The 12968-nt window shown below is 43.3% G+C and overlaps 2 protein-coding genes across 2 annotated transcripts in view; one reads left to right on the top strand and one right to left on the bottom strand.

The window, feature by feature from the left end:
• LOC115525497 (short transient receptor potential channel 2) overlaps positions 1-4229 on the bottom strand; it is a 37990-nt gene extending 33761 nt beyond the window's left edge. The window contains exons 1-3 of the mRNA XM_030332716.1: positions 3914-4229; positions 3081-3254; positions 872-1013 (exon numbers count right to left, since the gene is read on the bottom strand). Coding sequence (XP_030188576.1) covers positions 872-1013; positions 3081-3125 — 187 coding nt within the window. The 5' untranslated portion in view covers positions 3126-3254; positions 3914-4229. The remainder of the gene's footprint in view (positions 1-871; positions 1014-3080; positions 3255-3913) is intronic.
• Positions 4230-4611: 382 nt separating this feature from the next.
• RNF121 (ring finger protein 121) overlaps positions 4612-12968 on the top strand; it is an 81950-nt gene continuing 73593 nt past the window's right edge. The window contains exon 1 of the mRNA XM_030331776.2: positions 4612-4699. Coding sequence (XP_030187636.1) covers positions 4637-4699 — 63 coding nt within the window. The 5' untranslated portion in view covers positions 4612-4636. The remainder of the gene's footprint in view (positions 4700-12968) is intronic.

The raw sequence follows: 12968 nt of genomic DNA, 5'->3' as shown, positions 1-12968 counted from the left end.
TGCTCTCCTGATTGCACACAAGGTATCGGGTGGGACAAGGACATTCTTCCATTCTAGAGCTGGTTGGAAGCCCAGAAAGGTCAAGGAACACAGTGAACTGGCAACTGAAGTGGATAAGACCTCAGTCCACAAAATGACAGTATGAAGGTTCACAGTGGTCCTCCCAGCTAGAAACCTTCCCTGACTCAATAGACTTGCTGCTTCCCTCTCCTCTGGCTCTGGCAGGCAGTGCTAATCTCTGTCTCTATTAGACCCCTGCTAGGGAGCCCTACAGAGCTGAGGCCAATGGTCTTTGTTAGTTCTCTACTCCAGAGAATGCTAAGGCCAACCTTCTCAACCCGCAAATTCCTATGGAGACTTCCCAGATTAGTCTGCAGAGCCCATCCCCCAGCATCCTCTTGACAATGATATTTATAGGTGCTTACAGGTTCTATTTGTTGGCATTTGTAATTATGTCAGCATCCTAAGGCTTCACCCAGACTATTCAGATCAAAGCAGGGCACGTACGTTAAATAATTCAGGGAATACCATTCCCACTACTTTTTATTTTTCAAATTTTATTTTTAAGTAATCTCTCCACCCAATGTGGGGCTCGAACCTACAACCCAAAGATCAAGAGTCACATGCTCTACCCACTAAAACCAGCCAGGTGCCCCTCCCATTGCATTCTATGTGAACGGAAACCTCAGAGTTTGCCAACACCATACACCTGAGAAGGGCACCTGGGCCACATCTCACCTTCAGACCAGGAAGGGCTTATTCCATGAAAAGTGCTCAGCTAGACCAAGTTGAGACATTATGGAGCACTTGGAGGGGAATGTGACTCCTGCATCTCCCGCACAGATTCCTAGACCTCAGACAACTCACTCACCTACATCAATGTAGCCAATGGGCACTGCCCTCTCCAGCTGGAGTTCCACTTTCAGCTGCCCACTCTTGTCCTGAGGGCAGCTGAGCCAAGGTCCCTTCTGACAGTCTGGAGTCAGCAAGTTCTCCACAGGATACTTGGGATCCTAAGTCAGAGAGAGAAGGAGTAATCAGGAACCTCACTGAACTGAAAGGTAAAAAGGATGCCCATGAATGAGGGATTCCTACATTCCCAAACCTTTCCAGGCATTTTACCATGATAGAAGAACCACTAGATGGGAGTCCATAAAAGTACAGCTATCATGTGCCAGGGATTTACAGACCATTTCCCTCTCCTTCATTTACCAAACCACCTCATTTAATCCTCCTAACACTTTACTATTTAGTTTAGTTGCTATTATTGCTTCTTACTTAACAGATCAATACATTGAAGCTTAGGTTCAGAAACTTACCCAAGGCTACAAAGCCAAATAACCAACCAAAATCAGAACATCTAGCTTTCTGAATCCAGGCTTTTAACTGCCACACTATGCTATTTCACTTCATTTACAAGGTACTTTCACAGACATTTATTTATCTTCAAAGTAGCCCTATGAGAAAAGAAAGGCAAGGATTTTTATTCTGAGTTTACAACTAATGGGTAGGAATAAAGTGATTTGTTCCAAGGCAACAATAGCAATACCGAGAGAGAAAAATTTTTAAAAACTATTTTTGAGAGAGAGAGAGAGAGAGAGAGAAAGAGCACAAGCAGGGGAGGGGCAGAGGAGGAGACAGAGGATCTGGAGTGGGCTCTGTGTTGACAGCAGCAAGCCCAGTGTGAGGCTCGAACTCATCAACTGTGACATCATGACATGAGCCAAAGTCAGATGCACAACCGACTAAGCCACCCAGGCACCCACTGAGAGAGAAATTCTTGGTTCTAACCCACAGTTAGATATTTTTTGGTGGCAAGGCCCTGAGCAAACTACTTTCTCTCTCTGGATCTAAATTCTTTCATCCATAAGTAAAGGGGAGGGAGTCTATACTCATGGTTTTCAATCTTGTTTTTTGTTTTAGCAATAAAATCCTTCCTTTTAGCTGAAATCTTACACTAAAATGTGTGTGTGTGTGTGTGTGTGTGTGTGTGTGTGTGTGTGTGTATTTTCAGCAAAAAAACCCAGAGCTCTGGTTAAAACACAGGTTGGGGGGTCTAGAGACATACATGTACCACCTCACTTCAATTAGAAGTGGGTGCCCATAGAACAGTTTGAAAACCTCAGTGTTAGATGATAAGTAACATTCTCTAGCATTTTATAAGGCTCAATCTTTGAAGAAAACCATTTAGGCTGACTATGTAGGTAAGAAGGATATGGGCAATTTTTATTTTCTTTCACTTAGGAGTTGATATATTAGTTCCAAAAGGCTCTCTAAGAGTCTTTCTGAAATGAGTGGGGATGTTTTTGACTGTCATCATGACCAGGGAGCATTACTGTCATTAGGGTCTGAAGGCCATGGATGCTAAATACCTCATCAGGTAAAAAAAAAAATAAATAAATAAATAAATAAATAAATACCTCATCAGGTAAATGATACTGCTATAAATGCAGATTTATCCCACCCAAAATGCCAATGGCATCCTTTGAGAAAGACTAGGGCAACAGAAGGTGAAGAAGAGTGGGGAGAAAAGGTATGGATAAAAATGACAGCAAAGGAAAGGGTGGGAAGTTCTTAAGAATCACCACATGGTATAAATCCTGGGCTTAGGCCTCAGCATCTAGATCTAATCTGGATAATTGGAATTTCTCAAAAGTGAACTTTTAGGGAGGAGGTTGAGATCACTTTTGATGGTGGGGGTGATGTCCTCACAGGTCAGGAATGACGTTGAATGTCCCGGTGTGCTCTCAATGACAGAGTAACTAAACTGCCCTTCTAGGAACCCTGGTATAGACTTTGGGCCTATGGGTTTGCCAGTTCCCTTCAAACTAAGGGTGGAATCCTGAAGTTGTTTCCTCTCTACCTTCAATTCCCAGGAACACTTCTTTTATGCACCCTGCGTTGCTCTGGGAACAACCTGAGGGCAAGAGCTGTGTGTCCTCCTTTGACTTTGGATTCCCAAAGAAGGGACGATGTCTCTTCTATTAAACTGGGAGTTTCCTGAAAGTGCAGCCAAGTCTCCTACTTTTGTCACTTCTTTCAGTTGCCAAGAAAAAAATCACAACTGCTAATTAACATACCTGAGAGGAAAATGATACGATGTGGCTAATCTTTACAGGAGCCATTGTGGGCCCAGCAGCTATCCCAAGTACAAGGCAAAAATACTTTCTCCTAAGATCTCTTCTGTCACCACTTTGGCACTGCCTTTTTTGGTCCTGTCAGCTTCCAGAAGAGAAAGAATCCTCATGCTACTCCTGAAGGAGAGAACAAAAGAAAAACAAACTAGCCATGGCTGGTTCTCTGGAAATCTTTGCAGGAAGTCAGACTGTTTCTGATGCCCTTGATGGGCTTGTGGGGCAGTGGGCAAGGAACGGATCTGGACCAGGTGGTGAGTTTCCAAAAAACACGTGAAACAACTAGAATGCAACCACAGGGCAACGGAGCAGCAAGTACAAAATAGGTTAGTACAGGAACGTTGGATGCTCCCCAGGGCATGAGTGGTGCCTTAAATCATTCACCTTTATACCCCTAGAGCCCACCACGTAGTAAAGACGCAACAAATGTTCAACTAAATGTACAAGTCTCTTGATTTGTTCTCCCCTCTCAAATCAATCTTCTTAAATTTGTTTCTCGTTGTTACTCCTCTATTAGGAATCATCAGTGGCTTCCTGATGTACGCAAAACCCTTTTTACATGGTGGGTACTTAGTAAATATTAATTCAGCTTGGCCCCTCAAAGCACCTACTAGGTGCGAGACTCTTCAGCTCTCAGCTTCGGGAGACTAAACCGTGCAGGCACTTCCCCCTCTCGGAACGCGCTGTTCTGTACATTCCTTGACCGCTACCCATTCTCTGCAACTGCCCCCCCCCCCCCCATCAACAACCCTCAAAGCCCCTCACCCAGAACAACGGACCTGGAAGAGCCATCGCAGCCTGAGATCGCGGACCACAAAATCCTTTCTCCCGCCAATTTGGCCCTCTGACCACCGACTTCTGATTCGTAGCACTACTCTCCGCCTCCGGAATTCCGGGAATTTGTCCTGGGGCCTCAAGAAGCCGCTGTTTTTGAAAAATGATTCCCACCGAAGCAAGAAGACATGTGATATAGCCAGTAAAATGCATTCGTGTGCATCTATGTATGTTTTATATCTATTTTAAAGGTATATTTTTAGTTATATTTTATGCAAATTTCCACTCACTATAAATCTGTCCACAGCGCGGAACCTAAACTTCCGGGTCAGAGTCAATGTATTCTGGGAAATGTAGTCCTTAGCCTCCAGGCTTCTCTCGTTGGAGCTTAGAGTGAGGGAGCGTCGCAAAAGTTGACGATGTAGAGACCCTTCTTTTTGGCGCTCCCAAGGGGAGAATTGGTGAAATATTTGCACTGAAAAAATCCAAGCCAAATTTCTCATTTTCCAAGAATCCTCCCCCAGGGAAGCTTAGAAGCGCATGGAAACCGTCCCTCCTTGACCTTTAAGTGAGCAGCAGGTAGATAGTCTCTTAGTACCGCTCAAGACTCGGCCTGACTTGTTGCCCCGCCCCCTGCCGGAGCCTGCGCCGCCGATTGGCTAGGAGCACTTGAGCGGCGGAAGCAGCTGGCTCGCGCGGGGACCGGAGGGAGGGGGAGAACTGTGAAGATGGCGGCAGTGGTAGAGGTGGAGGTTGGAGGAGGTGCTGCCGGGGAACGGGAGCTAGATGAGGTAAGAAATGTTGAGAGTCAAGGAGAGAAGAGGCTCAGCCTAAACCTGAAGGGAGGGGGAGGAGAGGTTATCGGGAGTGGGGTCCTAGGGGAGGCGGGACCCTGAGAAGGAAGGAGCCAACTGGGGGGCGGGTGCGCGGAGAGGGAAATCAGAGGTAACCTGCACTTCGGCACTGAAAGGCGGTCATGGGGATAGAAGACTTGCAGTAACCTCAAGGGTGGAGATTGAGGACAGGGAGAGAAGCCAAAGAAGTGAGGGCGTTAGATTTGAGATTATTAACTGGGGGTCGTAGGGGTAGGACTGAAGGGCTGAGGGGTAGCTTGAGTTGGAGGGGCGTGGACTTCTGCGTGGGAAGGCCGGACTTTCGCGGTAGGAGAAGACCGGCTTGGTTTGGGGTGGGGGTTGGGGACGCACACCAGGGAAGAGTGCTAATCTAGTATTACAGTGTTGAGAGTTATTTTTATGTAAGAACTGTTTTATTTATCATTACACTCTAGGACTTGGTACATAATGTGTCATAAAGTTTTGTGCACCTAATGGAAGAATGAATGATTGTATACCGGAATTCATCGTTTCACTCATTTAACAAACATTACTTATGTTTGTGCTGAGTCCTGGGTTAAGTGCTAGAGACACAGGGGCCCTTCCATAGAAGAGCCCACAGCCTAGTGGTGGGAGACACAGAAGGAAAACTAGTCGTAGCATCAGAGGTATAGTGGTGGCACTGAGAAGAGGGGGCCAGTTCAATTTGAGCTAGGGAAGGCTTCCCAGAGGAGCTGAGTCTAATGGGGTAAATGATTCTCTATTTCTGGCTCTTTCTAGACCTCTGAGCTCTTTGAGGGTGAGCTCCTTGAGGGTGTATGTCCCCTTTACCTGTCTAATGGACATTTAACAACTGATGTATTGAATTACCGGTGGTCCTTGAATCACTAGGAGGAAAGAGACATTGAGTTTAAAGGGAATGAAGGGATAGCGCTGAGAAGTAAATAGAAGGTAAGAAAGGAAAGGGAGATTATTGTGAGGCCAAAGGTACATTCATAGCAAGGGTTGCTTATAGCCTTGCATAGGACAGCATATGGACAACTCAGAGGGATAGGAGGAAGGGGGTTGATTGTCAGGGGTCCACCCACCACCAGTGGGATCTCTGAGGGATCAGAATCTAAGAGGCTCTGGCTGTGTATTGGAGGTGGGTGACTGGGGACAATTGGGGGTGAGGCTCAGAGAAAGGGAGTAGAAGTGTACTTGAGAAGCTAAGACTGTTGCTTGGTGGTAGGATGACTTGGTGGATTTGGTTTACTTGATTGGGGTTATTAATGTGGCAGGAAGAGACTGAGAAACTGACAGGTGGTTAGAGCAGGGGGAGATTTTTAAGGAAACATTTTAGACCCATACCTCTCAACCACTAGAGGTGTTTGGATACCACTTGGTTGGTGATATGGGGTGCTTGTGGAAATGACCTCCAAGGCCCCATCCAGTTTTAAGTTTCTGTGATTACGGTTGACTGTGGTTCAGTGAGATATAGTTGAAAGTGCCCTGGAAAAAATAAATACAGTATTGAAGTTATTACGTATGGTTTGTTAGTCATGAGCCCTCCTTTGAGGGAGCCTGATTTCAATTACATATATCAGGGTTCATTGAGATAAAGAGCAAAAAAGAATTGGCAGAGGGGAAAAGAACTTAAAGTTTTGATGTTAAGACAGTTTTTATTTTTGCTTCTTCGCTTTTCTTCCCTTATTGTTTTAAGAACTTGAGAGCTTCTAGTTGTATAATATGCTTATACTACAGACTTATTAGAGTGTCGTGCCTAGAGGTCAACTTTATATGTAACCACTAGCATCCATCCCAGAAACTTCTGTTACTTGTTTTATTTACGTAGAAAGATATAATTTGTGGTCTGGAAATTCTGTATGGACTGGTTCTATCTTTTGTGTGTTTGAGAAAATAACTCTGAGAAGCTGGAACAGCTAGTAATCCCTTCAATCTCCCTTCTCCCAGACAAACAAACACACAAACAAAAACCAGGGGTCTGGTCTGGTCGACTTAGTTTTTTGTTTAAATTTTTTTTTTCAACGTTTTTTATTTATTTTTGGGACAGAGAGAGACAGAGCATGAACGGGGGAGGGGCAGAGAGAGAGGGAGACACAGAATCGGAAACAGGCTCCAGGCTCCAAGCCATCAGCCCAGAGCCTGACGCGGGGCTTGAACTCACGGACCGCAAGATCGTGACCTGGCTGAAGTCGGACGCTTAACCGACTGCGCCACCCAGGCGCCCCTGGTAGACTTAGTTTATGTGAGTTTCTACTAAAGTCTACCCAGCTGTCTCTTAGCAGCCTTAGTTAGTGAAAAAGAAGGTGAAATCCATCCTTGTAATTTGCAATTATGGAGGTCTGTGTGTTAAGCACTGGCAATGTAAGACGGGATCTTTACCAACTTAGAGTGTAGGGAAGAGGCATGCAAATAGCTCTACTCTATTAGGTAATTGTTATATTGGAAGTGTGTAAAAAATTCAGTGGGGCAAGTGGTTGAGTCTGCTAGGAGGAGTCAGTGAAATCCTTATAATAGAGATGAGCTTGAGCTGAAAAAATAAAGGTTGGGTTTACAAAGAAGTAGTGATTTGCATGTGGCATCAGAGTTGCCTTCCTGTAGCTCTTTCTGCTTGGTAAACTACTGTAGGGCCCAAATTATAAAAGGGTAGTGGATAGCCTAACTAAGACACAATTGGTGCTCTTTGCCACTTTTTTGGAAAGATTGCGTATGCTGTGGTTTTGTTCTTCAGGATATTGTACCTGTGTTTTCCAATATCAGATGCCATTAGCATGATAAGTGGTCTGGAATAGCAACCATCATTCCTTTCCTCTTCTTTTGTCTTTTCATTATTTGTTGAAGTAATTTAGGCTTTGCTAAGTGCTTCTCTAGTTTTGGAGAGGTGTAGAGAAAATAGGGTTTAGGAAATGAGCTACCGATAGAAAAACTTACTATTTATTGAGTCCTTACCGTAAACCAGCTCCTGTTTAAAGCCCTTTACTTGCATTATCTCATTCATTACTAATAGCAGCCCTGTTAGATTCGCTGCACTTTGTACTTGAGGAGACTGAGGCTAGAGAGGTCGAGTAACTTTTCTAGGATTCCAGTTTGTGAGGGAGGGGGCGGTGGCAGGGGCTGTGTGCAGATTCCAACCCAGGTCTGCCTACGCTATCCTGAACTCAGCCCATGCTGTACTGAGCACCTTGGTTCCATTTCTCCATTATTTGTGCTATAGGGATAGGTAATTTAAAACTGTATGGTTTTAATGATCTCATGTGAAAATTGATATGGTACATTTGATAAGTGACTGTGATTCAAAAGAGCATTTTGAGTCTCACGTTTGTGATGGTAATTTTGTAGTATTCCCTATTTATTGTCGAGGAAGTTGAGGTTCAGAGTATTTGAGAATGCCGACGATATTGCAACTACTAAGTGGTATCACTAAGATTTAAACCCATTTTTTTTTTTTTTTCCAGATTCCAAAGCATGTGTTTTCCCTCAGTTTAAAGACCTAAACTGCAGGCTCATCTTACCAAAGTAAACTACCCCTTTCTATATATACAAAAGTTTAATCTCCAAATTATGAAGCAGTATTTCGTTCTTGAGAGGTGTTAAGTAGGGGTTAACCAGAGGAATATTGGTTTTTCCATATAGGTCCTTTAATTTACTGATAACCTGATTCTGCTAAACCCCTGGTTGGGAGGAGTGATTAGCTTAGTGGTAGTTAGGAAGGTGAGAGATGGGTCTAGCCAGCTCAGGGTAGGTATTAAACAGGCTGTGATAACTGGTTAAACTCAGTTCTTGCTCTCAACTTGCCAAACTATATGGTGCTTGAGGATATTAGTAGTATAAAGCTTGGGTCAGATAGGTGGCCCAGAAGCAGACCTACTCCTGGAGCCAGTGAGTTCCTCCTGGAAGGTGTAGCTGGTCAACCATAGAGAGGAATTGGAGGCATCATTTTGACACAGAGACCCAGCTTGAGACCTAAAGTAGAAAAACGCATCAACATCCAATCAGGGCCAGACTGCCTGCCTGGCCAGTGCCTGTGAATTCTGGATGCATCTACTCCCAGTGCTTGTTCATCTGCCAGAATGATGTGACATACAGATCAGTGAGTAGTTTCCAGCTCAAGTTCAAAGCAAGTATCCCAGTCTACAACTAACTTGAGGTATTATTGCCTCAAGTATGTAATTTACCTCATCTGGACCCTGTTTTATTCTTTTTTTTTTTAATGTTTATTTTTGAGAGAGAGAGAGAGAGAACAGGGGAAGGGCAGAGAGAGGGAGGCACAGAATCCAAAGTAGGCTCCAAGCTCTGAGCTGTCAGCATAGACAGACATAGAATTCAGTGCAGGGCTTGAACTCATGAACTGTGAAATCATGACCTGAGCCGAAGCTGGACACTTAACCAACTGAGCCACCGCCCTGTTTTATTCTTATTAAAAGAGGAAATTGGACTAGATTGGTGGTTTTTAAATCTTTATTTAGCCACAAAAGCCTTTATTTAAACAAAATCTCACTTTGAAACTTTGGGGTACTTAAGGGGACTCAGAACCCCTGATGTGTCTCAAGACACACTTTGAGACACACACAGTTCTCTCTTAACTGCCCATTGATTGGATGACCCTACTCTTTCTTCTTTCAGCCCCTCACATACTTCCTCCTAGCCCAGGTCTACCAAAGATTATTTTGTCTGTCTTCCCCACTAGACTCTTAGCTACATTAGAGAGCAGAATTCAAGTCTGTCTTGCTCGTTGTTATAGTCCCTTCCCTCAGCATGCTGCTTAGCATACAGCAGGTACCTGCTAAGTGTTTGATAATTATTATTTTTGAGTAATAGTAATAATAGCTACCAGTTAGTGAATGTTTGTGATATGCCAGCTCCTCTGCTTAGTAGTACATGCTTTTTAATGGAATGTTTACAACATCCCTATAAAAATTGGACTGTTGGACTAAATCGTGTTTAAAACTTTCTGGTTCTAACATATGGTGCATCATGTTTCTGGTTACTGCCAGGTCTTTGTTGATGCTGTCCTGTCTGTATGTTTCAAATCCCACCTGTATTTTAAGGTTCTAGCCCAAGGCTGTCTTGACTTCTGGAACTATTCTGATCTACACTGATGTCTTCTTTCCCTGCCTTTGATAGTTTTCTCTGTGTTCATTTATCAATTCATCAAATTTCTGAAGCACCTTCTATGTGCCAGGCACTGTGCTATTCTTGGTAATACCAAGGTGGAGAAGGTGTGATAATTGCCTTCAGGGAGTTCACAGACTAACATGAGAAGAGAAACACTGATAAATAAGTACAAAAACATGTCACAGGTGCTGTGCTAGGGAGTAGGTGGGATGGGTATATCAAAGAGGAAGAGGCAATTCATGTCTTATCTCCTCTTCTCTGCTAGACTGGTAAAGCTCTAACAGGCAGGGTATAGAAATCCCTTGCTTCTTCAAAGGAGTAATCACTGCCTTCCCCCCCCCCCCCCTTTTCCTGTGGGTCTCTCCTGATAGACATTTGATAAATGTCTCTTGTTTCCAGGAGTTTCTTCTCTAGAGACTCTTGGTCAAAGCCAAGATTTTACTGGGGGATTGAGGTATGTGTGATTGAAGTTTAATCTTGGATATTTAACTATTTATCTTTGGATTTTTTTTTTTTTTTGGTTTTTTAAATGTTTATTTTTTAGAGAGCGAGAGACAGAGTGTGAGTGGGGGAGGGGCAGAGAGAGAGCAAGACACAGAATCTGAAGCAGGCTCCAGACTCTGAGCTGTCAGCTCAGAGCCCAACACGGGGCTCGAACCCATGAAGTGTGAGATCATGACCTGGGCCAAAGTCAGATGCTTAACCGACTAAGCTACCCAGATGCCTCTATGGATTATTTTTAAGGTATGTAAACTGAGTAATAGCATAGTGTAGTGGGAAAAAAACAGAGTAGTAAAAAGTACTCCTGGGTTCTAGACTAGGAATAGCAGATTTGTTTTATCTCAGAGAGAGTCAAATGATAATAGATGCTTAAAAGGCTGTGTTGAGATTCTGAGGCCTGGGCTCAGGAGGAGAATGCTGAGGCAGAGTGCTGAAGGTGAAATAAGATAGAGTACTTACTCTGTGCCAAGTGTTTCGTATGCATTTTCTAATTTAATACCAAAATCTTACAAGGTAGGTACTATTATGGTTATCCCCATTCTATAGATGTGGAAACTGAGATGTAGAGAATCTATGTAATTATGTAATTTGCCCAATGTTATATAGCTAAGTAAGTGACAGAGCTGGAGTTCAAATCCAAGATGACTCCAGCACCTGTGCTTTTAACAATTTTGGGCAGTGTGAGTACTGTATACTTCTAATACTGTCCTACAGTGGACATTTCTACTATGTAAGTATATGACTTCATTTATAGAGGTAATTTGACTGGAATCATGCTGTTGGTCTCCCATGAGATTAGGCTCTCCTTGAAAGCCTTGTGTCCCTGGTGTCTGGCAAAGAGTATGATTCAATAAATGAATGAAAATGTGAATTCATGAAAGATTTCAATCTCTCTGTACCTCACTTCTTCATCTGTGAATTGATAGGTTTGGACTAGATGACGTTCTAAAGGTCTCTTGCAGCTTTGAAAGTCCTGGATCCCAGTATTTTACTCTGCCTGTATTTCATACAGTTCCTGTCAGGTACTTAGGTACTGTTTTCTATCAGGTAAATACTAGTGAATGAGTGAGTGAATGTATAATAATTGTTAATAACCCGTGCTAATAACATTAAGTTGAGAGAAGAAAAAAATGGTGATAGAGAAGTTATAGACAAAAAGGCCTACATATAACCTTGACTTTTTATACAGTCAGAGTTTCATACTTTGGCAGATAGCCTGTCTGCAGAGAATCTTTCCCATTTGGTTTCTCATCATACCTTTATACCTCCCATCCCCAGCTCACTCTTGTTTTTTGCAAGTCACTTTTTTATTAAGCTTATGTCTTGTTTTTGTTTGTTTGTTTGTTTAAGATTTTAAGTAATCTCTATGTCCAATGTGGAGGTCACACTCACAACCCCAAGATCAAGAGTTGCATGCTCCACCAACTGAGCCAGCCAGGTGCCTCCAATTAAGCTTATGTCTTAATAACTCTTCTACTTCCAGAAGGAATTTAAGGTGTTATCTGGTCAATAAAGGGGGATAGGAGAGAGAGAGGAGGAAAACTCCTCTATGTTCTAACTCCTTGAATGCCGGGACTGTCTTTCTCATCTCTATACATTCTTCAGTGCTTTGCCTGGTACTTGGCATGTAGCAGACATCAGTATATTGTGGGTTTGGCTCAGGATGAAAGGAATGTTGACCTAATAGCAAAGGTTAGCTGACACACTTAACTATCTGTTCTGGAAATAACACAATATCACCTGACAGCATTTGCTTATAAACTGCTTTTGAAGCATTTCCATTTTTAATTAATGCCATATTGCACCTTACCAGTGAGTCATAGGCACACAATCTAAGGATTTGCTCTCTGCCCCATGGTACCTTATATGGATTTCTGTCAGCACTTACCATGTTGTATTGCCCCCCTGATTAGGTGGTGAACTCTGGGAGGGGACAACCGTATCATTTTTTATCTCTGTGTTCCTAGCACCTAATCTCTCACAATGGCTAGCGTAGAAATTCAAATGTTTATTGAACTTGAATCTTTTTTTTTTTTTTAAATGTTTATCTTTATTTTTGAGACAGAGAGAGACAGAGCACAAGCAGGGGAGAGGCAGAGAGGGAGGGAGACACAGAATCAGAAGCAGGCTCCAGGCTCTGAGCTGTCAGCACAGAGCCTGACTTGGGGCTCGAACTCGTCAACTGTGAGATCATGACCTGAGCTGAAGTCGGATGCTCAACCTACTGAGCCACCCAGGCGCCCCTTGAACTTGAATCTTAAAGGGATGTTGAACATCCCCAGTAAGTGATCACTCCCAGTCTGTGTTTAAACCCCTCTAATGGTAGGGAGCTATCTTTTGGGTCATCCTATTACCTCTTTGAATACCTCTGTTGCAGTATTCTTCAAATTGGGCTAGAATTTTTATTTCTGTAGTTTCAGCTTAAAAAAAAATTTTTTTAATGTTTATTTATTTTTGAGAGAGGAAGAGAGACAAAACATGAGTGGGGAAGGGGCAGAGAGAGGGAGACACAGAATTTGAAGCAGGCTCCAGGCTCTGTGCTGACAGCAGAGAGCCCCATGTGGGGCATGAACTCATGAACTGTGAGATCGTGACCTGAGCCAAAGTT

Source organism: Lynx canadensis, chromosome D1 (genome assembly GCF_007474595.2).
Source record: "Lynx canadensis isolate LIC74 chromosome D1, mLynCan4.pri.v2, whole genome shotgun sequence".
Taxonomy (NCBI): domain Eukaryota; kingdom Metazoa; phylum Chordata; class Mammalia; order Carnivora; family Felidae; genus Lynx; species Lynx canadensis.
The sequence above is the reverse complement of the archived record's forward strand: the minus strand, read 5'-3'. Positions and strand labels throughout refer to the sequence as shown.